Source organism: Hemiscyllium ocellatum, chromosome 4 (assembly GCF_020745735.1).
Source record: "Hemiscyllium ocellatum isolate sHemOce1 chromosome 4, sHemOce1.pat.X.cur, whole genome shotgun sequence".
NCBI lineage: Eukaryota > Metazoa > Chordata > Chondrichthyes > Orectolobiformes > Hemiscylliidae > Hemiscyllium > Hemiscyllium ocellatum.
In genome coordinates this window covers 68,385,673-68,410,940 of record NC_083404.1, presented here as the reverse complement: position 1 = coordinate 68,410,940, position 25,268 = coordinate 68,385,673, and the positions used below count along the sequence as shown (strand labels likewise).

Here is a 25,268-nt window from a genome sequence, read left to right as displayed (position 1 = left end):
AACGTACTAACTATACCTCTTGTATATACATCCAAATCATTTACATAAATGATGAAAAGCAATGGATCCATCACCAATCCTTGTGGCACACCACTGGTCACAGGCCTCCAGTCTGAAAGACAATTTTCGACCACTACCCTCTGTCTTCTATCTTCAAGCCAGTTCTGTATCCAAATGGCTGGTTCTCCCCGTATTTCACGTGATCTAACCTTGCTAACCAGTCTCCCATGAGAAACCTCGTTGAACACCTTAAAAAATTCCATATAGATCATGTCCACCACTCTGCCCTCATCAATCCTTTTTGTTACTTCTTCAAAACACTCAATCTAATTAGTGAGACATGATTTCCCATGCACAGAGCCATGTTGACTATCCCTAATCAGTCCTTGCCAATACAATACATTTAAATCCTGTCCCTCAGGATTCCCTCCAACAACTTATTCACCATTGATGTAATGCACACCAAACTACAGTTCCCTGGTTTTTCCTTACCACCTTTCCTAAATAGTGGCACCACTGTAGTCAAACTCCAGTCTTCCAGCACCTTATCTGTGACTACTGATGATCCAAATATCTCAGCAAGAGGCCCTGCATTCACATCCCTAGCTTCCCAAAGAGTCCTACGGTACACCTGATCAGGTCCTGGGGATTTATCCACCTTAATGCATTTTAAGACATCTAGCACCACCTCCTCTGTAAAATAGACATTTTTCAAGATGCCACCATCTATTTCCTTACATTATGTAGCTTCCATGTCCTTTTGCACAGTAAACACTGATGCAAAATTCTCCTTTAGTATCTCCCCCATCTACTGCGGTTCCACACATAGTCTGCTTGCTGATCTTTGTGGGATACTATTCTCCCCTTAATTACCTTTTTGTCCTTAATGTATTTATAAAGTCCCTTGGGATGCTCCTTAATCCTGTTTGCCAAAGCTATCTCATGTCCCATTTTTGTTCTCCTGATTTCCCTCTTCAGTATACTCCTATTGCCTTTATATTCTTCTAAGGACTCACTTGACCTCTGTTGTCTATACCTGACAAATGCTTCCTTCTTTTTCTAAACCAAAACCTCAATTTCTTTCGTCATCCAGCATTCCCGACACCTACCAACCTTGCCTTTCACCCTAACAGGAACATACTGTCTCTGGACTCTTGTTATCTCATTTTTGAAGGCTGCTCATTTTCCAGCTATCCCTTAACCTGTGAATATTCACCCTCATTCAACTTTTGAAAATTCTTGCCTAATAATGTCAAAATTGGCTTTTCTTCAATTTAAAACTTTAACTTTTAGATCCTGTCTATCCTTTTCCATCACGAGGTTAAAACAAATAAAGTTATTGTTGCTGGCCCCAAAGTGCTCCCCCACTGACAACTCAGTCATTTGCCCTGCCTTATTTCACAGGAGTAGGTCAAGTTTTGCAGCTTCTCTAGAAAGTACATCTGTAGAAGTGGATTTACAAAATAGCTACAGGACTGTGAGAGCTAAACAAAGTCAATAAAAAAATTCAGCACAGCTTGTTCCAACAAACAATCGGTCTTTATTGACAATAGAACTGCATGCAGATGGCTAAACTTGAAAGACAGAGAGAAAGTTGCTCTCAGTTTCTCTCACAACTTCATACTTACAGACAGAAAAGCAGGAACATTTATACTCAAAACTTATCAATAGCTATCATTAATTATCACAGGAGTTTGTCATCCATTAGACCAATACATTGAAATATGATCTGTGTTATTACTTCCGATGTTTGTCATATTGACTTCCCAAATCTTGTGTTACTTATATCATCCCATAACCTAGTCCTTTGTTGGGTGCTCAGAGGTTTTATGATTGTCCTTATTTAGGCTTAGTTAGTATTCCAGATGTAATACGGAGCCAACTAACCAAGCTCTAACAAGGTTTACCAAGGTCAAAGAATTTACATGGACTTAGCCTGCATCATGCCCTGCTGAGGTTAGTAAAAGGCTTTGACCTTTGCTATAATATAAACTTGCACTGTATTACAACCAGGGGTTGGCCAGTTTTCCCATCATACAACTATCTGTTTCACACAATTCCACATATCCACATATTGAACAAGAACATTTTCTTGTGCGCACCAAACAAATTCCTCTCCATTTAAATCTTGAACACTATCTCCTTGCAAATTTGGTTCTCAATTTCCCACTGACCATGGCTGGAGGGGGGTGAGTGGTGGGGGAGGCTATAGTACAATCCCAATAAGGTGGTCATCTCTTTCTTATTTTTTAGTTCCACCCGAGTGCCTTCTTGGATGTATTCCCAAGAGTATCCTCAAGTACAGCCGTAATGTTATCCCTTATCAAAAATGCCACTCCCACTCCTCGCTTGCCCCTCCTTTTTATTCCTCCTAGAGCATTTGTATGCTTGAACATTAAGCTTTCTGTCCCTGAGCCTCGTTTCTGTAATTGCTATGATATCCCAATCCCATGTTTCCAACCATGCTATGAGTTCATCTGCTTTTCCCGTTAGGCCTTTTGCATTGAAACAAATGCAGTTTAATTTATCAGTCCAACACATCTGTGCCGACCAGATATCCCAACTCAATCTAGGCCCAATCTAGGCCCATATCCCTCCAAACCCTTCCTATTCATATACCCATCCAGATGCCTTTTAAATATTGCAATTATACTAGTCTCCACCACTTCCTCTGGCAGCTCGTTCCATACATGTACCACTCTCTGCGTGAAAATGTTGCCACATAGGTCTCTTTTACATCTTTCCCCCCCTCACCCTAAACCTATGCCCTCAATTCTAGACTCCCCCACTCCAGGGAAAAGACTTTATCTATTTATCCTATCCATGCCCCTCATAATTTTGTAAACTTCTATAAGGTCACCCCTCAGCCTCTGACACTCCAGGGAAAACAGCCTCAACCTGTTCAGCCTCTCCCTATAGCTCAAATCCTCCAACCCTGGCAACATCCTTGTAAATCTTTTCTGAATCCTTTCAAGTTTCACAACATCCTTCCAATAGGAAGGAAACCAGAATTGCATGCAATATTCCAATAGTGGCCTAACCAATGTCCTCTACAGCCGCAACATGACCTCCCAATTCCTGTACTCAATACTCTGACCAATAAAGGAAAGCATACCAAATTCCTTCTTCACTATCCTTTCTACCTGTGACTCTACTTTCAAGGAGCTATGAACCTGCACTCCAAGGTCTCTTTGTTCAGCAACACTTCCGAGGACCTTACCATTAAGTGTAGAAGTCCTGCTAAGATTTGCCTTTCCAAAATGCAGCACCTCACATTTATCTAAACTAAACTCCTTCTGCCCCTCCTCAGCCCATTGGGCCATCTGGTCAAGATCCTGTTGTAATCTGACGTAACCCACTTCGCTGTCCACTACACCTCCAACTTTGGTGTCATCAGCAAACCTACTAACTATGCCTCTTATGCTCACATCCAAATCATTTATATAAATGATGAAAAGTACTATACCCAGCACCGATCCTTGTGGCACTCCACTGGTCACAGGCTTCCAGTCTGAAAAGCAACTCTCCACCACCACCCTCTGTCTTCTACCTTTGAGACAGTTCTGTATCCAAATGGTTAGTTCTCCCTGTATTCCATGAGATCTAACCTTGCTAATCAGTCTCCCATGGGGAACGTGATCGAATGCCTAACTGAGGTCCATATACCGCTCTGCCCTCACCAATCCTCTTTGCTACTTCTTCAAAAAACACAATCAAGTTGTGAGACATGATTTCCCATGCACAAAGCTATGCTGATTATCTCTAATCAGTCCTTGCCTTTCCAAATAATTGTACATCCTTTCCATCAGGATTCCCTCCAACAACTTGCCCACCACTGATGGCAGGCTCACTGGTCTATAGTCCCCTGGCTTGTCCTTACCACCTTTCTTAAACAGTGACATCACATTAGCCAACCTCCGGTCTTCCAGCACCTCACCTGTGACTATCGATGATACAAACATCTTAGCAAGAGTCCCAGTAATCACTTTCCTAGCTTCCCACAAAGTTCTAGGGTGCACCGGATCAGGTCAGTCTCAGACCGATCTCTGTTGTCACTATCTCCCTGGGTCTCACTTCCTCACCTTACTAGTTTAAATCCACCCAAGCAGCTTTAGCAAATCTCCCTGTGAATTCATCCCTTTCTAGTTCAAGAACAAACCGACCTGCGTGTACAGGTCACCTCTACCCGAGAAGAGACACCAATGATCCAGAAATGTGAACCCTTCTCCCCTGCACCAGCTCTCAGCCATGCATTCATCTGCTCTATCCTCCTATTCTTACCCTCACTGGCACGCAGTACCGGATGCAATCCAGATATTACAACCCTTAAGGGCCTCCTTTTTAAATCCCTGCCTAACTTCCTATATTCTCCCTTCAGAATCTCATCCTTTTTCCTTTCTATATTGTTAGTTCCAATGTGTACAATGATCTCACGCTGATCCCATGTCCCTTTGAGAATATTTTGCACTCTCTCCAAGATACATCCTGGCATGTATTGATTTAAAAAAACTCCTCTGGATATATTTCAAGAAATCTGCTTCCTCTAAAACTTTAACTATGACTATTCTAATTTATGTTGGAAACTTTGAAATCGCCTAGTACAATTACCTGATTATTACGTTTACATACCTCTGTGAACTGTCTACGCATTTGCTCCTCTGCTTCCCGCTGACTCTTTGTGAGCCTAAAATAGACACCCAGCAAAGTAGCTGCTCCCTTAACATTCCCAAGTCCTATCCAAAAAAAGCTTTGTTTGAGGACTTTTCCAAAGTATCATCTCTCCTTATTGAAGTAATTGACTCCTTAACTAATAGTGCTATACCATCACCACCCTTCTTTTATATCACCTAAAGATCATATACTCTGAAATGTTGAGTTGCCAGTCCAGCCCTTCCCTCGACCAGGTTTCTCTGATGGCAACAGTATCACACTTCCATGTGTCAATTCACACTATTAATGCATCAATCTTAGCTATTATACTCCTAGTATTAAAGTTAAGACCATCCAGACTTGCTTTACTCTCTTGACACTCAACATAGATGAACTCACTCTAATTTGCTTCCTTGATCGTCACATAATGTGTCTCTGCTTCATTGATATTCTGCGTCCCTTCATCCTGCCAGATTTAGTTTACACTCCTCCTAACAGCACTAACAAACTTGCCTGCAAAGATATTGGCCTCAATGTGGTTCAGGTGCAGACCATCACATTTGTACATGTCCCAGCTTCCCCACAGTTGCTGGAGAACACTAATGTGGGCCATGAAAGAGGACCTCCTGCTGTGAACCCACTGTGAGGCAACAGAATTTACCTAGGCAAAAGTGAAGATTGCAGATGCTGGAAATCAGAGTCTAGCTTAGAGTGGTTATGGAAAAGCACAGCAGGTCAGGCAGCATCCAAGGAGCAGGAAAATCAATGTTTCAGGCAAGAGCCCTTCATCAGGAATGAAGTCTGGCATTTTCATATTAGACAGAATGTCTTTTCTATGCCAACAGAACACTTGATAACATGGTTTGGGAAGCAGCCCTTAATCTTCATAACCTACCATCCAGTTGATGGCTATGTCACTGACGTTCCTACCTTCTTGCCTCCCAGTCCATCTCCAGGGGTCTGGTTAAATCCAGCTCATTATCTCTTTCAGAAAATACTATCACAAGGTAGCAAGCATTGGTCCTTCCAACATTGACTTTGAGAAAATATTATTCTGTGAATATTATTTCATCAATAGACAACTGAACCAAATCCACACATATGTTATGGAATAAATATGTCCAGTGATGAGTTGAGGAATGTGTGTCAGTTTCTAAGCATGGGCAATGTTTAAACAACTGGTAGCAGGTTCAGATTTAGTGCTTTTGAGAATTTATTCTCTTAACTCTTGTCTCTCTGAACCCATTGAAACTGATTCAAATGTGAATGTATTTAATCAATTGATTAGAATTGATCCATTCTCCATGGTAGATCACTAATCTGAAACCTGTCCTGAAAGAGGTCCTGTCTTCCAGAGTCTTGCAGATGTGTACCCACTCACACTCACTCTTTAGAGCAGTAAAGCACCACCTCCAAACAAACCTGCTGGTTAATTTGTAGTTGGTAGCAGGAAACACAATGGGGAATGGAGCATTAATTTGTGCAGTCGCAGCTGGATTCCATTTGTAGGTTTGCACATAGTTGTCTTTTCAGTTGTCAATGTGGTCGACTCTGAACAGCCCTCTAGGGATGGGTAATAAATACTGGCCTAGCCAGTGACACCCTCATCCCATGAATGAATAAAACAAAATGTGTAACTAAATTGTAAGGACTTATACATTATGTAATCCATATTCAGAATTGGAATTCAACATTTTGGGATTTCTCATTAGCTAATTTCAGAGATAATTTTACAACACATTGGAAATCCATTTTCCACTGTTGTCCCCACTGATCACCACACTCACCTCCACCATTCTGTGTGCAACACAACTTAAAAAAAAACACAGGGGTAAGTTCAGGAACTGCAAGGGATGCCAGTTCAAACTCAGGTTTGCAAGTTTATTCCACGTGAGCTTAAACTCACATTTGAAAATGACCTCTGAGTCTTAAAAGGCAATGATGTATTTTATAATTTTTAAAACTTAAATTATTAACTCTCAATTTTTTCACTAAATATTGTTCATCAGGCGTTAATGTCCCATTGTGAAGCTTTGTTTGCAACGTTTTCTGAAACATAACTTTTTCTTGCTGATAATGTGAACATAATGGCTGATCATTTTAAAAGTATTTACTAATACAGTAAAATAAAATAGCCTCATTTGAAAGAGAGAAACCAAATAGATGTATGAACTATGACATCAGGAAGGTCAGTTCTAGATAGGCCTATGAAGGTTAAGAAAAACATGTAAATTCACAGAAGCAGATAATATTTATCCAAGGCTACCAAGAGGGACTCAGAAAAAGATTTGCAAAATACTGAGAACCATAACGAGAAAGTGACTGAATACTGAAGAGCTCCTACTGGATTGGAAACAAAGCAATGCATTGTTAATGTTTAAAAGATTTGGATAAATTGGTCTGGTGATCCAAGTAGTACAGATTAAATTTACATATGAAGGAAGAGGAGGAAGATGATAGGAAAAATAGGCCCTTAGAAAGGAATGAGTTAAAATGTATTTTGGAATTGATAGTTTCTGGTGAAAGCTCAGGTGGAGCATTGCATACCATCATGCAAAATAGATGTTAAGTAATTTAGGTTGAAATCTCACTGTGCAATTATGAAATTGAAACCACTTTAATCAGCAACTCAAGTAGCAATTTACATTTTATCTTCAAAAATGCTGACCTACTTTGTTTCAGAAACTAATCTAAAATAAGCATGCATTATGTCTTTTGAGTCGTAGTGTCAAAGACGTATACAGCATGGAAAAGACCCTTCCATCCAACTCATCCTTGCCAACCAGATATCCTAACTTAATCTAGTGCCATTTGCCAGTCTTTGGCCTATCTCCCTCTAAATCCTTCTTATTCATGTACTTAACCAGATGCCTTTTAAATGTTGTAATTGTACCAGACTCCATCACCTCCTCTTGCAGCTCATTCCATACATGCACCATCCTCCATGTGAATAAGTTGCCCCTTTTGTCTCTTTTTTCCCTCTGAACTTAAACCTATGCCCTCTAGTTTTAGGCTCCTCTACTCTGGAAAACATACCTTATCTATTCAACCTATCCATGCCCTTCATGATATTATAAATCTCTCTAAGGTTACCTCTCAGCCTCCAATGCTCCAGGAAAAATAGCCCAGGCCTATTCAGCTTCTCCCTTAGCTCAAATCCTCCAATACTGGCAACATTCCTATATATCTTTTCTTAACCCTTCTAAATTGCACAATATCTTTCTAACAGTAGGGAAACCAGAATTGAAGGCAGTTTTCTGAAAATCAGCTAACCAATAAATTGTACAGCTGCAACATGATTTCCCAACACTTATACTCAATGCACTCACCAATAAAAGCAAGTGTACCAAATGCCTCCTTCACTATCCTATCAATCTATGACTCCATTTTCAAGGAACTATGAACCGACACCCTCTGGGTGGGTTTCCTCTGGGTGGTCTGGTTTTCTCCCTCAATCCAAAGATGTGCAGATTAGCTGAATTGACCATGCCAAATTGTCCAAAGTGGTCAGGTTAGGTGCATTAGTTAGGGGTAAACGTACAGCAATAGGGTAGGGGAATGGATCTGGCTGGGTTACCTTTTGCAGGGTCAGTGCGAACTTGTTTGGCCAAATGGCCTGTAGGGATTTTATGATTCTATGATGATATCCTTCACCTGGGTGAATACTGATGCAATTTACTCATTTAACATCTCACCCACATCCTCTGCCTCCAAGCACAAGTTCCCTCCATTATCCTTGTGTGGTCTTATTGTCTTCCTACTTATCCTCTTGTTTTTCATGTATGTATAGAATACCTTTAGATTCTCTTTAACCCTACTTGCTAAGGTAATTTCATGGTCCCTGCCTGTTCTCCTAATTCATGGCTTGAGTTATTTCTGCTTTCTTTATATTCCTCACAGGCCATGAGGAATCAAATTACTGAGACACGCTTTCCCACACACAAAACCATGTTGACAATTCCTAATCAGACCTTGCATTTCCAAATATATGAACTCCCCAGAATCACCTCCAACACTTAACCCACCACTGACATCAAGCTCACAATTTCATCGTTCCCTGGCTTTTCCTTACATCTTTTACAAATAATGATACCACGCTGGTCAACCTCCAGGCTTCTGACACCTCACCTGTGGCTATTGATGATACAAATATCTCAGCAATAGGCCCAGCAATCACTTTCCTAGTTTCCCACAAAGTTCTGGGGCACATCAGATCAGCTTCTGGGGATTAATCTACCTTTATGCATTTTAAGACATCCATGACCTCCTCCTATATAAAACGTAATATCAAGATCTTCCTATTTATTTTTGCAAGTTCTCAAGCTTCCGTACCTTCTCCACAGTAAACACTGACGTTGAATACTCATTTAGTATCTCAGTCATCTCCTGCAGTTTCACACATTGGCAGCTTTGCTGATCTTTAAGCAGCTTTATTCTCTCCCTCGTTACTCTTTTGTCCTTAATGTACTTCTAGTATGTCTTTGGATTCTGCTTAATCCTATTTACCAAAGCTATCTCATGTCCCCTTTTTGCCCTCTTGATTTCCCTCTTGAGTGTACTCCTATTGCCCTTACACTTTCCTAGGGATTCACTTGATTCTTGCTATCTATACCTGATATAGGTTTCTTCTTTTTCTTGACCAAAGCCTCAATTTTTTCTAGTCATGAGCATTCCCTATACCTATCAGCCTTACCCTTCAGACTAACAGGAATGTACTGTCTCTGGACTCTCATCTCATTTTTGAAGGCTTCTGAATTTCCAGCCATCCCTTAACCTGTGAATATCTACTCCCGATCACCTTTTTGAAAGCTTTTGCCAAAGTCGTTTAAATTCTTGGAAGTAGCTTCAGCAAATCCTCCTGCCAGTATATTAGTCCCCTTCTAGTTCAGGTGCAATCTGTCCTTCTTATCCAGGTCACTTTACTCCAGAGAAGATTCCAATGATTGAATAATGTGTATCCTTCTTCCCTGCACCAGCTCCTCATCCACACATTCATCTGCTCTCTCCTCCAATTCCTACTCTCACCAGCACGTGAGTAATCCAGATATTACTATCTTCGAAGATGTATTTTTTACCTCCTTCCTAATTTCCTATATTGCCTCCTCAGAACCTTATCCTTTTCTCTTTTTATGTCGTTGGTACCAATGTGTACAACCTTCTGTTGGTCACTCTCGCTTTTGATAATATTCCACACCCCATCTGAGACATCCTTGACCCTGTCATCAGGGAGGCAATACACCATTCTGATGCCTCATTGTCAGCCACAGAAATCTTTGTCTATGCCTCTGACTAGACAGTCCCATATCACATGGCACGGTGGCACAGTGGTTATCATTGTTGCCTCACAGCGCCAGAGACCTGGGTTCAATTCCTGCCTCCGGCGACTGACTGACTTGCACATTCTCCCCGTGTCTGCATGGGTTTCCTACGGGTGCTCAATTTCCTCCCACAGTCCAAAAATGTGTAGGTTAGGTGACTTGGCCATGCTAAATTGCCCGTAGTATTAGGTGAAGGATTAAAATGTAGGAGAATAGGTCTGGGTGGGTTGCGCTTCAGTGGGTCGGTGTGAACTTGTTGGGCTGAAAGGCCTGTTTCCACACTGTAAGTAATCTAATCTAATCTAATCTAAACAATCGATCACTTAGAACCTGACATACTCCTCATTACAGTACTAGGAACCTGGATGTGATAACATAAATCAATAAAGCCTCCAAAATTCTAACAGCCAACAAGAAAACTGTGAACACTAAATTCTAAGGAATATTTTGATAACATCTGTATATTTTTACATTAATGTTACTATTGTTCCACCAAGAAACAGGATGCCATTTATTTGGTCATCTGAAAATATGCCCTTACAAATGACATATGAAATTTGGAGTTTCTTGATTCTTAACTGCCCAATGCCAGGCAAGCTACTCAGCTCAAGGGCAATTAGGTATGGGAAGCAAATGTTGACCTCATCAGTGATACCTACATTGAAAGAAACTTATTGGCACTGTGTCCTCCTTTAAAAATGCATTTGTTGAAACCGCATGTTTCAAAAGCACGTCTTTATCAATTTGTTAAAATGTTATTATTTATAAAAATAGATATTTCTTGCTTATGTGTAAAACAAAAGGCTGTTTCAGATCTATGAAGTACATTGTTTATTCTTGAACATAAACCAGCATCTCTCATTCCCAAATCTGTTAGTTTAAATGTACTTTAAATTAGCCAGTTATGTTGAAGAAAGTGAAAGAAACACCAGAATCAAGAACTCCCAGTGCAGCTTGAATGATCAGCTTCCATTATTTTAGAAAATAAAGTTCAATTTCAAAACTGAAAGTTAAATCAAAATAAATGGAGACATTGTAATAATAGTAACCACTGTTAATAGAGATAAGCTGTGTAGATTAATGGAGTTTTGAAAAGATCCTGGACAGATTTGCTGGTGTAAAACAAGCTAATGTCTCCAAAGAGCTATCTACACAAACATACCAAGAGGGTTGAGGAACTAGTAATTACAGTGGGTAATTACAGTTCAAAGGGTAGCATATGTTTATTTAATAAATTCAGAGCTGAAGTGGGTAAAGTTAAATAATGGCTGGGAGAAAGTGAGGACTGCAGATGCTGGAGATCAGATTCAAGAGTGTGGCGCTGTGAAAGCACAGCAGGTCAGGCAGCATCCGAGAAGCAGGAGAATTTACGTTTTGGGCAAGAGTCCTTCATCAGGAATCCAGTCTCATTCCTGATGAAGGGTTCTTGCCCTAAATATCGATTCACCTGCTCTCTTAATAACGGCTGACCCATTGCTGAACAATTCACCTACAGTTAACTTAATAAGGGATTTATTTACATTATGTTGTTCCCAAATCAAAGAAGCTGATGATGGTACAAAGCAGGACAGGTGCATGCAAAGTCTGAGGGATGGGCATGGGGTTAATTGTTCAGAATTAAGCTTTTAAAAATTAATTTAGCCTTCCATATAAAGTTTCCAACATTATTTACTTGTTAATTACATCATTAGCCAATGATTAACAGTAGAATAATCCCAGAGTAAATTTCTGCATAGGATATCAAGCCCAAGTCCCACAGGCAAGGTCTATCTCAGCATTTGCAGCTGTTACATGCAGGGCATTAGCTAGGCTACACTCTGGAAAGGCAGCACTGGTGTTCAATGAGAGGCTATGGAAGTCAGAGGATTTGTTTATTTCCTTGTAAAGCCATTAATGATCTTGTGTCATGATCTGAAAAACATCAGTGAATTCTTCACTATTATGGACTAAGATTAATCTTTTAACTGAGATCACTAAAAACAAATTAATTAGTCTCATTTTGATTTGTGAGTTCTTAGTAAGTAAAAAAGGTTACCTGTTTTTCTTACATGACTGCAGTCATTTATTAGCTGCATTCGGAATGTTGCTAAGAAAGATGTTAAGGTATTCTACAAATTCAAATCTTCCATCTCGTCATCAAATGCCAGTTTGCACAGGAACAGTGCCAACTCTCAATTCAAGTTACTTTGAATTATTTATTTTTGGCTGTCATAACACTTCCTCTTTTGATGTATGAGCCCCAATCAACATGCTTGACTTCACTTCATTTAAAATAAAACACAAATGGACTTAATTGACACATCTGGTGATGTCTCACCACTCCAACAGTCAGAAGTTTCAATGTTTTTAATCTTTGTTTTTATAATAATCAGTAGAAATTATATATATCCAACATGCTTTTCAACTCATTAATCTTAAAAATTTTCATCAAAAGCAATCAGAAAACCCTCAGTGCCAATGAGAACACAGGCATTGATCTCTCAGTCAGCTTTCAAATTAGTACTTAATTTCCTGTGGAATTCCAAATGTTAACTCTGAGAACGAGGTCACTTTCTTACCTTTCTGGGCAGTTTTCATATTAATTTTGTTTGTTGTTCTACTTTTATCGCTGCAATTCTGCTTTTCCCAAATCTTAGCTTTCAACTATATGTCATGGCAAGGAAAGAGGCCACTGATGGCTACATGCTCAAGTTATAGAAGGAGTTGTAGGGCAAATGTCCACCCTCAGCTCCTCCTTTAATTAATGATCTTGTGTCATGATCTGAAAAACACCAGTGACTTCTTCACTATTATGGATCACTTGTGGATCCACATATCACTCGTGTAATAGTTAATTTCTTCATTTCAAGTATTAGTCTCACATTGTCCCCACTTGACAGTTCAACCTCTTTAACTTACAGCTGCTTTGCTGTTATCATTCATAATCAATCATTCACCCACTCCACCCCTATTACACCCAAGGGAAACAGTAAGACAATAAGAATCAGTTTTGCTCCTTTCCCTCCTCCTCTAAAGGTCCATTGTTTCTTTAAAATAGACTATTCTTGTTTATAAATTTCTAATTCGCTAAGGAAGAAAATTCAATTTAATTTGATTATCTATCTTTCTCAAATGTTCTTTAAATTAGAATATCTGATTTGTGCAACATAAGAATACTTGCAAGCAGAAAAAATAGAATTAGGTTTCAGATTGGCTATTCAGCCCCTCACGACTCCTTCACTATTCATTAAGATGATGGTTGATGTAATTGTGGTCTCACTGCCATTTTCCCCGTGACTGTTGACCCCCTGGTCAATCAAAACTCTATCTAATTACCTTTGAATACATTCAGTAATTCTGCCTCCACTGTTCTCTGGTGAAGAGAATTCTTTGAACTCTGATTGAAAAAACAGAATTCCTAATCTATGTAACAAATCAGACACACAATTTTCAAACCACATCCTCTAGTTCTAGATACTCCCAAGAGGAGAAACATCCTTGCAACATCTAAACTGTGAAGTCCCTCAAGATCATTCTGAACTTATCACTGAATCCAAAATGTTACCTCTGATTTTTCTCCACAGATGCTTCCAGACCTGCTGAGATCTTCCAGCAATTTCTGTTCTTGTTTCAGATTTCCAGCGTCTGCACTTTTTTCAGTTTTTCCCTCAAGATCCTTGCTTGTTTCAATAAAATCACCTCTTATTCTTCTAAACTTCAATGGTTGTACACCCAATCCATTCAACCTTCCTAATAAGAGAACCTCTTCATGCCAAAAGTCAGTTGAATGAACTTTCTCTGAAAGCTTTTAATGAGTTTTTTTCCTTTCTAAAGTAAGATGCTGAAATATGCCATAGTATTCAGTACTGGGGTCTCACTGAGGCACTGAGCAGATGTAGCACATTTGTCCATTTTAATACTTCCCCTTGCAATAATGAGCAGTTTGATATTTATCTTCCTAATCACTCTCAGTACATACATATTGCCATTTTGTGATTCATATACCTGACAACCAGATCCTTCTGTATCATGGAATTTTTCAATATCTCTCCTGTATTTGGTTCTTCCTGCCAAAGTGGACAAGTTCAAATTTTCTGACATTATATGACACCTGCCTTTTTTTCCTTTCTAACTTAACCAATCTAAACCCCGATGTATTACTATTCATGTCCTCTAAGTATATTCTTGCTATGTTATGTTCTAAGTATATTCAAGAAATTGATTGATAAAATTTTAGATACTAAAGCCATGAAAAGATATGGAGAGAAAGCAGGAACATGGTGCTGAGATAGAATATCAGCCATGATCATTTGAATAGCGCAAAGGACTAAATGGCTTATTCCTGCTCCTGGTTACTTACTAGCTAATTTAGCACATATTCTCAGTCCCTCCATTCAAGCCACTGATATAGATGATAAGTAGTTGATCTCCAAAACTGCGACATTTCATCAGATTTAGCTTTTCAAACTGGAAATAACTCACTTATGTTCACTCACTGCTTCTTAATCTTTTAACTAATCTGCTAACTAACTTAGTATCCATGCTGATAAATTAATCCTGCAATGTGAACTCTTAGAGTAAAAAATGAGGTCTGCAGATGCTGGAGATCACAGCTGCAAATGTGTTGCTGGTCAAAGCACAGCAGGTTAGGCAGCATCTCAGGAATAGAGAATTCGACGTTTCGAGCATAAGCCCTTCTGCTCGAAACGTCGAATTCTCTATTCCTGAGATGCTGCCTAACCTGCTGTGCTTTGACCAGCAACACATTTGCAGATGTGAACTCTTAGGCTGTGTATCACACTTAGACTTAGTGACGCCACCTCTGCATTCCCCCCCCCCCCCAAACTATTTAGTATAAAGCCTTCTCAACTCACCAGAAAACTAAATCCAGTGGTACAGTTCCCACTTTCCTCCAATTTGCCAATGTGCCATGAATCAAACCCCATGTCTCCCACACCTGCATGAGTTATTCATTTAACTTTCTAGTCTTAATTCACCAATGACATTCTACTGACGACTCAGACAGTAACTCAATGTTATCTTTGTGGCTTTCTTTATTAACTTAGCAATGAGATGCTCACAATCCTGGGATAGAACATCTTTCTGAGACTTAGTTATATTTTTGGCACCCACAAGGACAACCATAACTGGATCCTCCTTATCCCATAGTAAATTCCACTCCAACAGTGTGCAGATATTCTAATGTTAGCATGGATTGTAGGAACATTTGCTTTTGGTCGCCGAAAACGATGTCTATTCCCCTGACTATACAGTGCCCCAAACCACACCAATCTTATTAACTCCCCCCCCCCAGTTGAATCTGCAGCATTGTCAGTTCACTTATCCACACTGCAATCCCCATTCCCTTCCACCCAAATTGCAAGAAACCCAAATTAGTTGGACAATTAAAACAGCTCAATTCCCCCAGTGATACCTCTGCATTGTTTGTCAAATTCAAAGTATCTCACCTAAATGCTGCAACTGCCTCCTGGAACAAAGCAACGATGTCACTTTTCCCATCTCTGATGTATCACAACATCCAAAACACAGACAATAAGACTGTAAATTATAGGAGCAGAATGAGGTCATTCAGCCCATCAAGTCTTCTCTGCCAAAAGACTATGGCTGATATGTTTCTCAACCCCATTCTGCTGTCTTCTCCCCATAATCCTTAATCTCCTTACCAATCGAAAACCTGTCTACTTCTGTCTTAAATACAGACAATCACTTGGCCTCCACAGCCCTCTGTGGCAATGCGTTCCACAGATAAACCATCTACTGGCTGACGAAATTCCTCCTCACCTCAGTTCTAAAGGATCATCCCTTCATCCTGAGGCTGTGCCCTCTGATCCTAGTCTCTCCTACTAGTGGAAACATCTTCTCCACAACCAGTCTATCCAGTATTCTATACATTTCAATGAGATTTTCCCTTCATCCTTCAAAACTCCATCAAATACATCCTATGACCATCAACTGCTCCTTATATGGCAAACTCTTCATCCCCAGGATCATTCTTATAAACTTCCTCTGGGGCCCTTCCAATTCCAGCACATCCTGCCTTAGATACAGGACCAAACTGCTCACAAATCCAGTTTGATCAGAGCCTTATTCAGCATCAGCAGTACATCTCTGTTCTTATATTCTAAAAATCTTGAAACAAGTGTGAACATTGCATTTGTCTTCCCAACTGAACCCACATGTTAATCTTAAGAGAATCTTGAACCAGAATCCCCAAGTTCCTTTGTGCTTAAGATTTTCGAAGCTTTTCCCAATTTAGAAAATAGTCTACGCTTGTATTCTTCCCATTGAAACCTCACACTTTCCCAGATCCAGGATTTTGGCTCATCAACTCTAGCTGAATTTCCTTGAATTGCAAACACTTCCTGCAGATATTGATGACTTTGACACCTATACCCACATGCTCCAACTGCAACACATCACCTGTTGGGACATCTTTATTGCATTTTCTTTAGCCCATTAAGTTTACAGCTATCATTCAACTTGTCATTCTCAAATTTAAACATAATACTTACATTGCCCAGTTCCACTATCCCCATTTTAGGGAGGAAAAAGAATTAAAATTCACCAACATGTATCTGCCTATTTAATTAATCCTTCCACACTCAGCTCTCACGTCCCAGCTCATTACTATCTCCCTCTCGGCCCACATTGTTTTTGTAGCTCGGGAGTAGCACCTTTTCCCACAGTGCACTAATTCCCTCACTGAACAAGTTCCAAAGTTCACACCCAGTTTTGAGGTGCAGTTCTGAGTCAGAATTCCAAAATATCATTCCTATTCAAATGTATTGCTACTTACAAAACAACACAGTAGTACAACACTGCAAACTGAGTCAATTCGTTAGTTTAACCAGTTTTCAGCTGATCCAGAATTCAGTGATTAGTTTTCAAAATTACAGATGTGCAACTTATAATGTACTTGTCCAATGGTAATGTAAATCTTCAAAAGAAAAGGTGCACCTACCTGTTTGGCTTAGCTGTGAAGTGCTACGGCTACGTCTTGAGAGACCTACGATAGCGACCATTTTGGCGCCAATGCTGGGTCGTCGCTTCTTTCCACCCGTGACAACAGTGCCCACAGCAGTGTCAGACTGGCTGCCATCATTTTTCTCCATGCTGTACATATCTCCGATCACACTGGTGCTTTTCGTCATATTCTTTCCAGAAGTTCCCATCTGTTTGCTTTGCAGTTTATATGGAAATACACTGTAAGCCGTTGATACATATATGTAACATCGACACAAAGACAGGGGAAAAGGAGAGAGGAAGATACAAAAGTATAGGTTTCAGCTAGAGGCTCAGGGAAATGCAAGGCCGAATCAACTCAACTACAAGGCACTACAGAATAAGCATAAAGCAATCTCTTGTATCTGTATTATAGACTGCTTTAAACTTCAGGAATTCTAGCCTTAATTGAAGTCACTAATAAATTCATTTGAAACTTTGCACACATGCAGCAGTTGATTTTATATGAGTGTTTCGAGTTTATCATAAAATTATCAAAAAGGTACAGAAAAAGATCAAAAGAGCATTCATTTTGATTGTAACCCTGCCTATATTAACAATGTAACTGTAGTAGACAAATAAATGCTAACTTTTAACTGTTCTGATTTGTCATTCTTTGCATTCCTAAAGTATTTTCAATGTTGATTTCTGTTGGTACTGCAAAAGGCCTGGCAATCAATGAAGCCTACGTTTTGCATTTTGTACCTTGATATGGGTACACAGCTTTTTTTTTTAAAAGATCACAACGTTATTATCTCAGTCCATGGAGATCAATGCAGAAGCTCCTCAATGTAGTGGTCCGTGCCCACTACACCTTCTTCTTCATCCATGACCTGCCCTCAATCATAAGAGATATGCTTGGTGATGACTACACAATGTTCATGACTTTCAGATATTGAAGCAGTGCAGGCCCAAATGCAGCAACATCTGGACAATAGTCAAAAAGTGTGGTGCTGGAAAAGCACAGCTAGTCAGGCAGCATCCAAGGATCAGAAAAGTCGACGTTTTGAGCATAAGCTCTTCATCAAGTAGGACAGTTCAAGAGGGTGGTGCCAAGTTGGATGGTTGGATCTGGGATAAGGTTAGAGGGCGGGGAGATGAGGTAATTCGTGAAATTAACACTGATTCTGTGTGGTTAGAGGGTCCCAAGTTGGAAGATGAGTTATTCTTCCACCAGTTGACGGGTGGCTAGGATTTGGTGGTTGAGGAGGCCCAGGATTTGCATGTCCTTGGTGGAGTGGGAGGGGGTGTTGACGTGATCAGCCACAGGGTGATGGGTTGTTTAGTGTGCGTCCCAGAGATGTTCTCTGAAATGTTCTGCAAGTTGGCATTCTGTCACCCCAGTGTAAAAGAGACCATATCGAGAGCAACAGATACAATTGAAGAGGTGGTTGGATGCGCAGGAAAATCTCTGCTTGAAGTGGAAGGGTCTTTGGGGCCTTGGATGGAGGTGCGGGGGGAAGTGTGGGTGCAGCTTTTACACTACTTGCGGTGGCAAGGGAAGGTGCCAGGAGTGAAAAGTGGGTTGGTGGGGGGCATGGATCTCATGAGGGAGTCGTTGAGGGAATGGTTTCTGTGGAATGCTGAAAGGGGTGGGGAAGGAAATACATTTCTGGTAACTGTAGTTGGCAAAAATGGCGGAGGATGATGCATTGTATCCGGAGGTTGGTGGCGTTATATGTGAGCACCGGATGGAGGTTCAAAGGTGGAGGTGCGGGAAGTGGAGGAGATGCACTGAAGGGCATTTTTGACCATGTGGGAGGGAAAATTGTGGTCCTTGAAGTAGGCGGCCATCTGAGATGTTTTGGAGTGGAATTGATCTGCCTGGAGCAGATGCCGTGGAGATGGAGGAATTGGGAGTAAGGGATAGCGTTTTTTACGGGGGTGTTGGGGCGGGGGGTGTTAATAGTCCAGGTAGCTGTGCGAGTTGGTGGGTTTGAAGTAGATGTCTGTTTTGAGTCAGTCGCCGGAAATGGAGATAGAGGAAGAGGAGGGAGATGTCTGAGATGGTCCAGGTGAAGTTGAGCTCAAGGTGGAAAGTGTTTGTGAAGCTGATGAACTGTTCAACCTCTTCACGGGAGCATGAGGTGGTGCCAATACAGTCATTGATGTAGTGGAGGAAAAGGTGGGGAATGGTGCCAGTGTAACCGCAGAAGATGGACTGTTCCATGTACCTGACAAAAAGGCAGGCATAGCTGGGGCCATTACGGGTGCCCGTGGCTACCCATGGCTACCCATTTGGTCTATAGGAAGTAGGAGGATCCAAAGGAGAAATTGTTGAAGGTGAGGATCAGTTCAGTTAATTGAATGAGTGTATTGGTGGAAGGGCAAATAGTTGGCGGACACCAACTTGTGGAACATTTCAGAGAACATTTCCAGGACACAGGCACTAAACAACCTCACCGCCCTGTGGCCGACCACTTCAAATCCCTTCCACCCTCCACTCTGACCTATCACCATCACTCCCCACCTTCATCTACCTATTGCATTCCTAGCTACCTTCCCCCTAGCTCCAATCCAATCCCATTTATCTCTTAAACACCTTGTGCCCCCCTCCTACATTCATGATGAACTGTGATGTTTGAAATGTTGACTCTCCTGCTCCTTGGATGCTACCTGACTGGCTGTGCTTTTCCAGTACTACACTTTTTGACTCTGATCTCAAGCATCTGCAGTCCTCACTTTCTCCAAGACCTGGACAATACCCAGGCTTGAGCTGAAAGGCATTAACACTCGTGCAGACAAATGTAAGGCAAAGTCTATCTCCAATAAGAGAGAATGTAACTACTGACTCTTGATGGTCAATCAAATTTCCATCTCTCAATCTCCCACTTAATATCCTGGGGATTACCATCAATCAGTAATTGACCTGTTCAGCCATACAAATACCGTGACTACAAAAGCAGGTCAGAGCCTCAGAATTCTGTGGCTAATACCTCATCTCTAATCTCCCCTAAGTCTGTCCACCATCTGCAAGTCTCAAGTCAAGAGTCTATTGGAATAGTCCTCAATTGCCTGGATGGTTGTAGCTCCAACAAAATTCAAGAAGCTTGACACCATTCAAGCAAGGCAGCCTACTTGATTGGCAGTTCACCCATTACCTTTAATATTCAGCTCCTTCACCACTGATGCATGGTGCAGCAATATGCACTATCAAAAGAGGCACTGCAGTAACTCACCAAGGCTTCTACCACACCCATGACTTCTACAACCTATAAGGACAAGAGCAACAGATACATGGGAATACCATAAGGTTCTCCTTCAATCCATTCTGATTTGGAAATAAAAGACTATTCCTTTACTGTCGCTGGGTCAACATTCCGGAACTTCCTTCCTAACAGTAATGTGGGTGCTCCTACTCTCCCAGGACTGAAACACCAGTTCATCACCACCTTCTCAAGGGCAATTATGGATAAGCAACCAATGCTCTCCAACAGAGATGCCCATATAACCTGAATGAATGAAGAGCAACACAACTTACTGGGAAGAAAATGCTCATTATTGTATACAGAGATATCTAAAATGAAAATATTTAAGCTACACTTCAGCAGGATAAATAATTCATTTATAAGTTTATGTAAGACTCTTCTGATGGCTTGAACTTTTATACTCAATAGCTGAGTCATGTATACCAGAAAAAAAAATTAGGTTCTCTTACCAAGATCAGCTGTGCTACATGGGCCTGAGTGGGAAAACATTACAGTTGATACATTTGATCACCTTTGCTTTGGAGGTTAGAAAATATGTAGCCAGGATTCCAACTTCACAGTACTTTGCAGTAACCCCCACAGGAGGAACATGCTTCAGAATGTTTGGTGAGGGTGGATTGTGTTTGATTATGAAACTTTCAAAGATAAAAAAAGCTCAACATTAAGCCCCAAAATGAATAACAGCATGCAACTGTATCTATTTTAATGCGAGGAGCTAGACCGTTAAGACAGACGAACTTATCAGCATGTGGAAATATGATACTGCTGCAATCACTTCAACATGGTTAAAGGAATGACAGAACTGGCAGCTCAACACTGCAGAGTACAGAAGCTTCAGACACAATATAGAGGATGTTAGATAGGTGTAGGCATTGCATTATTGATGAAATAAACCATCACTGCAGTAATGAGGGAAGGTGTCCCAGAAGGGTCTTCAAATGAGACTATCTGCATTGAGCCTAGAAATAAAATAAAACATGATTACTTTCCTGAGGTTATATTGCAGGCCTCACAACGGTCAGAGGGAGTAAGAGGAACAGGCCTGTTGACAAATCATAGACAAGTGAGAGAGAAATAGGATTATAATTGGAAGAGATTTCAATTGTGCTAACGTGAACTGGGATTGCATTAGTCTGAAAGAATTAGATTGGGTGAAATTTTTAAAGTACGTCCAGAGAGTTTTTTGTGCCAGCATGTAGATAGTTCTACTAGAAATGACTTAATCCTAGGGAATGAAACACGTCAGGGAACTGAACTTTCAGTGGACAAGCATTCTGGGGATAGTGACCATTACTCTAAGTTTCAATGTCATTATGGGAAGTGATAAGGATAGTGCAGAAGTTAAGTGTCAAAGTTAGGCGGAAGACCATTTTCAATATCGTTAGACAGAGCCTGTCAAACATAGACTGGGAGCAGGTACTTGCAGATAAGTCTACAGTTGGAAAGTGGAAATATTTTTAAAAGTAGGATTCAGGGTCAGTGTATTCTTCTAAGAGTGAAGAGCAAGTGCAGCAGGTCCAGGAACCATGGATATCAAAGGATTTTGAGAGTTGATAAAGAAAAAGGACATTTTGTTTATTTGTTCGTGGGTCATGGATATCGCTGGTTAAGCTTACATTTGTTGTCCATTCCTCACTTTGGATCCAGTTTGCTAACTCCTTTAAATCCCAGTGGCTCTTATATTTTGGACCAGCCTTCCAAGTAGGACCTTTTCAAAAGCCTTACTGAAGTCTATGAAAATTGCATCAACTGCCCTACCCTCATCAAAAAATGAATCACCTTTTTAAAAAATACAAGTTTGTCAGACAGGATCTTCCTTTAACTAATCCATGGTGACTATCCCTAATCAATTCTTGCCTTTCCAGTCCTATCCCTCAGTACTTTTCCAACAATTTCCCTACCACTGATGTCAGAATAACTGGCACAAGTGAAGTACTGAATGACTTCACTATAGTTATTGTAGATGCTTTGTTTAAGAAGGACAGTAAGGATAAGCCAGGCAATTACAGACCAATAAAGTACAAAATATCTCCATGAGGGCCCCAGAAAACTTCCTCCCTTGTTTCCCATAGCAATCTGGAATATATCTCATCTAGCACTGGGGACTTGCACATTTATGATGCGAAAACATCCGAAACCTCATGTTCTAAAATTTCACCATCCCATCTGAAACCCCTAGCTTCAGTAACTTTCTCCCCTGTGAAAACAGCTGAGACTTCGCCCACATTCTCACATTCCCCCTTTGGTTTCTAATAGGTCCCATTTTTTCCCCCAGTAATCCTCTTACTCTCAATATACTTTTAAAAATCCTTGAAGTTTTCCTTGATCCTATCAGACAAATATATGTTGTGCTCCCTCTTTGCCACCCCCTATACTTCTATCCATTTTTTAAATGCACTGCACCTGACATCTGGGAGTAATTGCCCTTGACTATTAATCAGGAGACCTAGATAATGTCCTGGGGAACCAAATTCGAATCCCACCATGAAAAATGGTAGAGTTTGAATTTGATAAAAAATCTGCAATTAAGTGTCAAATAATGACTGTTAATCCATTGTTAATTGTCGGGAGAAAAAACATGGTTCACTAATGCTCTTTAGGGAAGGAAACTGCCATCCTTACCTTCTTACCCAAACAGGAAGCAAAGAGTGATGGTGGAATGATGTTTTGTGATTGGAAGCCTATGATCAGTAGTTTACTGCAGATATTGGTGCTGGGACATAGAACATAGACCTTTACAGCTCATTACAGGCCCTTTGGGGACCCTTGGTGTTTGCAATTTTGAAGAAGATTTGTAGCTCAGGCTGTGGATCAGATTGTAAATTTACTCGCTGAGCTGGTAGATTTGTTCTCAGATGTTTCATCACCATGTTAGGTAACATCATCAGTAAGCCTCTGGTGAAGTTTGTTGTTTGTTATGTGCATGAACAAGTTGAATATGAATGAAGAAAGTATCATTAATCATTTTACAAATGACATGAAAATTGGTAGCATTATTTATAGTGAGGAGGATGGTCTCAGGCTACAGTCTGATATTGATCAGCTGCAATTTAGGCAGAGCAATTGCATATGGATTTAAAAACTGTTAAGTACAAGGGAGGTCCAATAGGGAAGAATCTACACAATGTATATGTAAGGTTTAGAAAGCTAAAATCGGACAGGGCATGTGGTGAATATAAAAAAAGCAGAAAAGAACTCAAATAGGGAAGTAGGAGAACAAGAAGGGGCCATGAAATGAACTTGGAAAATAGGGTTAAAGAGGATCCCAAGACATTCTATACATACATCAAAACAAGACAAGGCTGATCACTCAAGGATAACAGAGGAAAGTTGAGCTTGGAAGCAGAGGATGTGGGCGAGATCCTAAATGAGTAATTTGCATTGGTATTCACCCAGATGAAGGATATGCAGAACAATGAGATTTGTGTGGAACATGTTAACATGCTGTGGCATTTTGAAATCAAGAAAGAAGTGGTGTTAGGTCACTTGAAAAGTATTAAGGTGATTAAGTCACCAAGACCAGATAGTATTTGCACCTCGTTATGGAGAAAGGGAAGAGACGAGATTGCTCAGGCATTGACCAAGATTTTTGTATCCTCACTAGTCACTAGAGTAGTCCTGGAGGACTGCTGATTATCTTATGTTGTTCCTGTTCAAGAAGGGAAATAGGGATAATTGAGGAAACTATACACTGGTGAGTCTTACATTGGTGGTTGGGAAGCTAGAGGAAAAAAATCTTGGGGATAGGTTTTATGTGCATTTGGAAAAGTATGGCCTAATTAGGGACAGTCAGCATGACTTTATGTGGAGTAGGTCATGTCTTCCTAAATTGATTACATTTTTTGAGGGTAGAGCAGTAGATGTTGTCCACATGGAGTTTAGTTAAGCTTCTGACACAGTCCCTCATGGTAGGCTCATCCAGAGGATAAAGATGCGTGGGATCCACTGTGACTTGGCCGCAGGGATTCAAAACTGGCTTGTCCACAGAAGGCAGAGGATAGTGGTTCAAAGGCGCTTTCCTGACTGGAGGTCTATAACTAGTTTTGCAGGAATCTGTAGCAGGAATCTGCTGTTTGTGATATATATATAAATGACTTAAATGAAAATATAGATGTGTGGATAGTAGGTTTCCAGATGATACAAAGATTGGTAAAGTTGTGGATTGTGTAGAAGGTTGTCAAACGATACAGCAGAATATAAATCAATTGCAGACATGCCAGACAAACGGCAGATTGAGTTTAATCCGTGTAAGTGTGAAGTGCTGCACTTTGAGAGATCAAATGTTAAGGAAAAATATACAGTTAATGGCAGAACCCTGAACGGCATTGATGTACAGAGGGATCTTGGGATTCAAGTGCATAGCTCCCTGAAAGTGACCCCACAAGTGGATAGGGTGGTAAATATGGCACATTTGCCTTTATTGATCTGAGAATTGAGTACAAGTGTCAGGATGTCATGTTGCAGCTTTTTAAGACTTTGGTTAGGTCACACTTAGATTGGTGCATTCAATTTTGGTAGCCATTTTACAGGAAGGATGTCAAGACTTTGGAGAGGGTGCAGAAGAAGTATACCAGGATGCTGCCTAGATTAGAGGGTATGAGCTATAAGGAGAGGCTAGGGAAACTTGAGTTATTTTCTCTGAAACAGAGTAGACTGAGAGGAGACTTTTTAGAACTCTATAAATTTAGGAGCTGCAAAGATAGGATTCACGGTCAGAATCTTTTTCCCGGAGTTGAAATGTCTAATACCAGAGGGCATGTATTCAGGAGAAAGTTCAAAGTCGATGTGAGGGGAAAGGTTTTTTTACACAGAGAGTGGTAGGAGTGTGGAACGTGCTACCGGGGCGGTGGTAGAGGCAGATACGATAGAGGCATTTAAGGCCCTTTCAGATAAGCACATTAGCAAAAACTGGCAGAATTATGGCCCAAGGCATGCTGAATTTGGCATCATGTTTGGCACAACACTGAGGTCAGAAGAGTCTGTTCTAAGTTGTACAGTTCTATATTCTAAGTTTGTATTAAATGGTAGGTCCCTAGAGCATACTGAGGAACAAAGTGACCTTTGCTTGGGCTCCCAATTTGGGCCCTCC

General features: G+C 40.5%; 1 protein-coding gene across 1 annotated transcript in view; it reads right to left on the bottom strand.

The window, feature by feature from the left end:
- Positions 1 to 25,268, bottom strand: part of rims2a (regulating synaptic membrane exocytosis 2a) — an 839,749-nt gene that overhangs the window by 163,895 nt on the left and 650,586 nt on the right. The window contains exon 29 of the mRNA XM_060824314.1: positions 16,930 to 17,171. Within this exon, the coding sequence (XP_060680297.1) occupies positions 16,930 to 17,171 (242 nt within the window). The remainder of the gene's footprint in view (positions 1 to 16,929; positions 17,172 to 25,268) is intronic.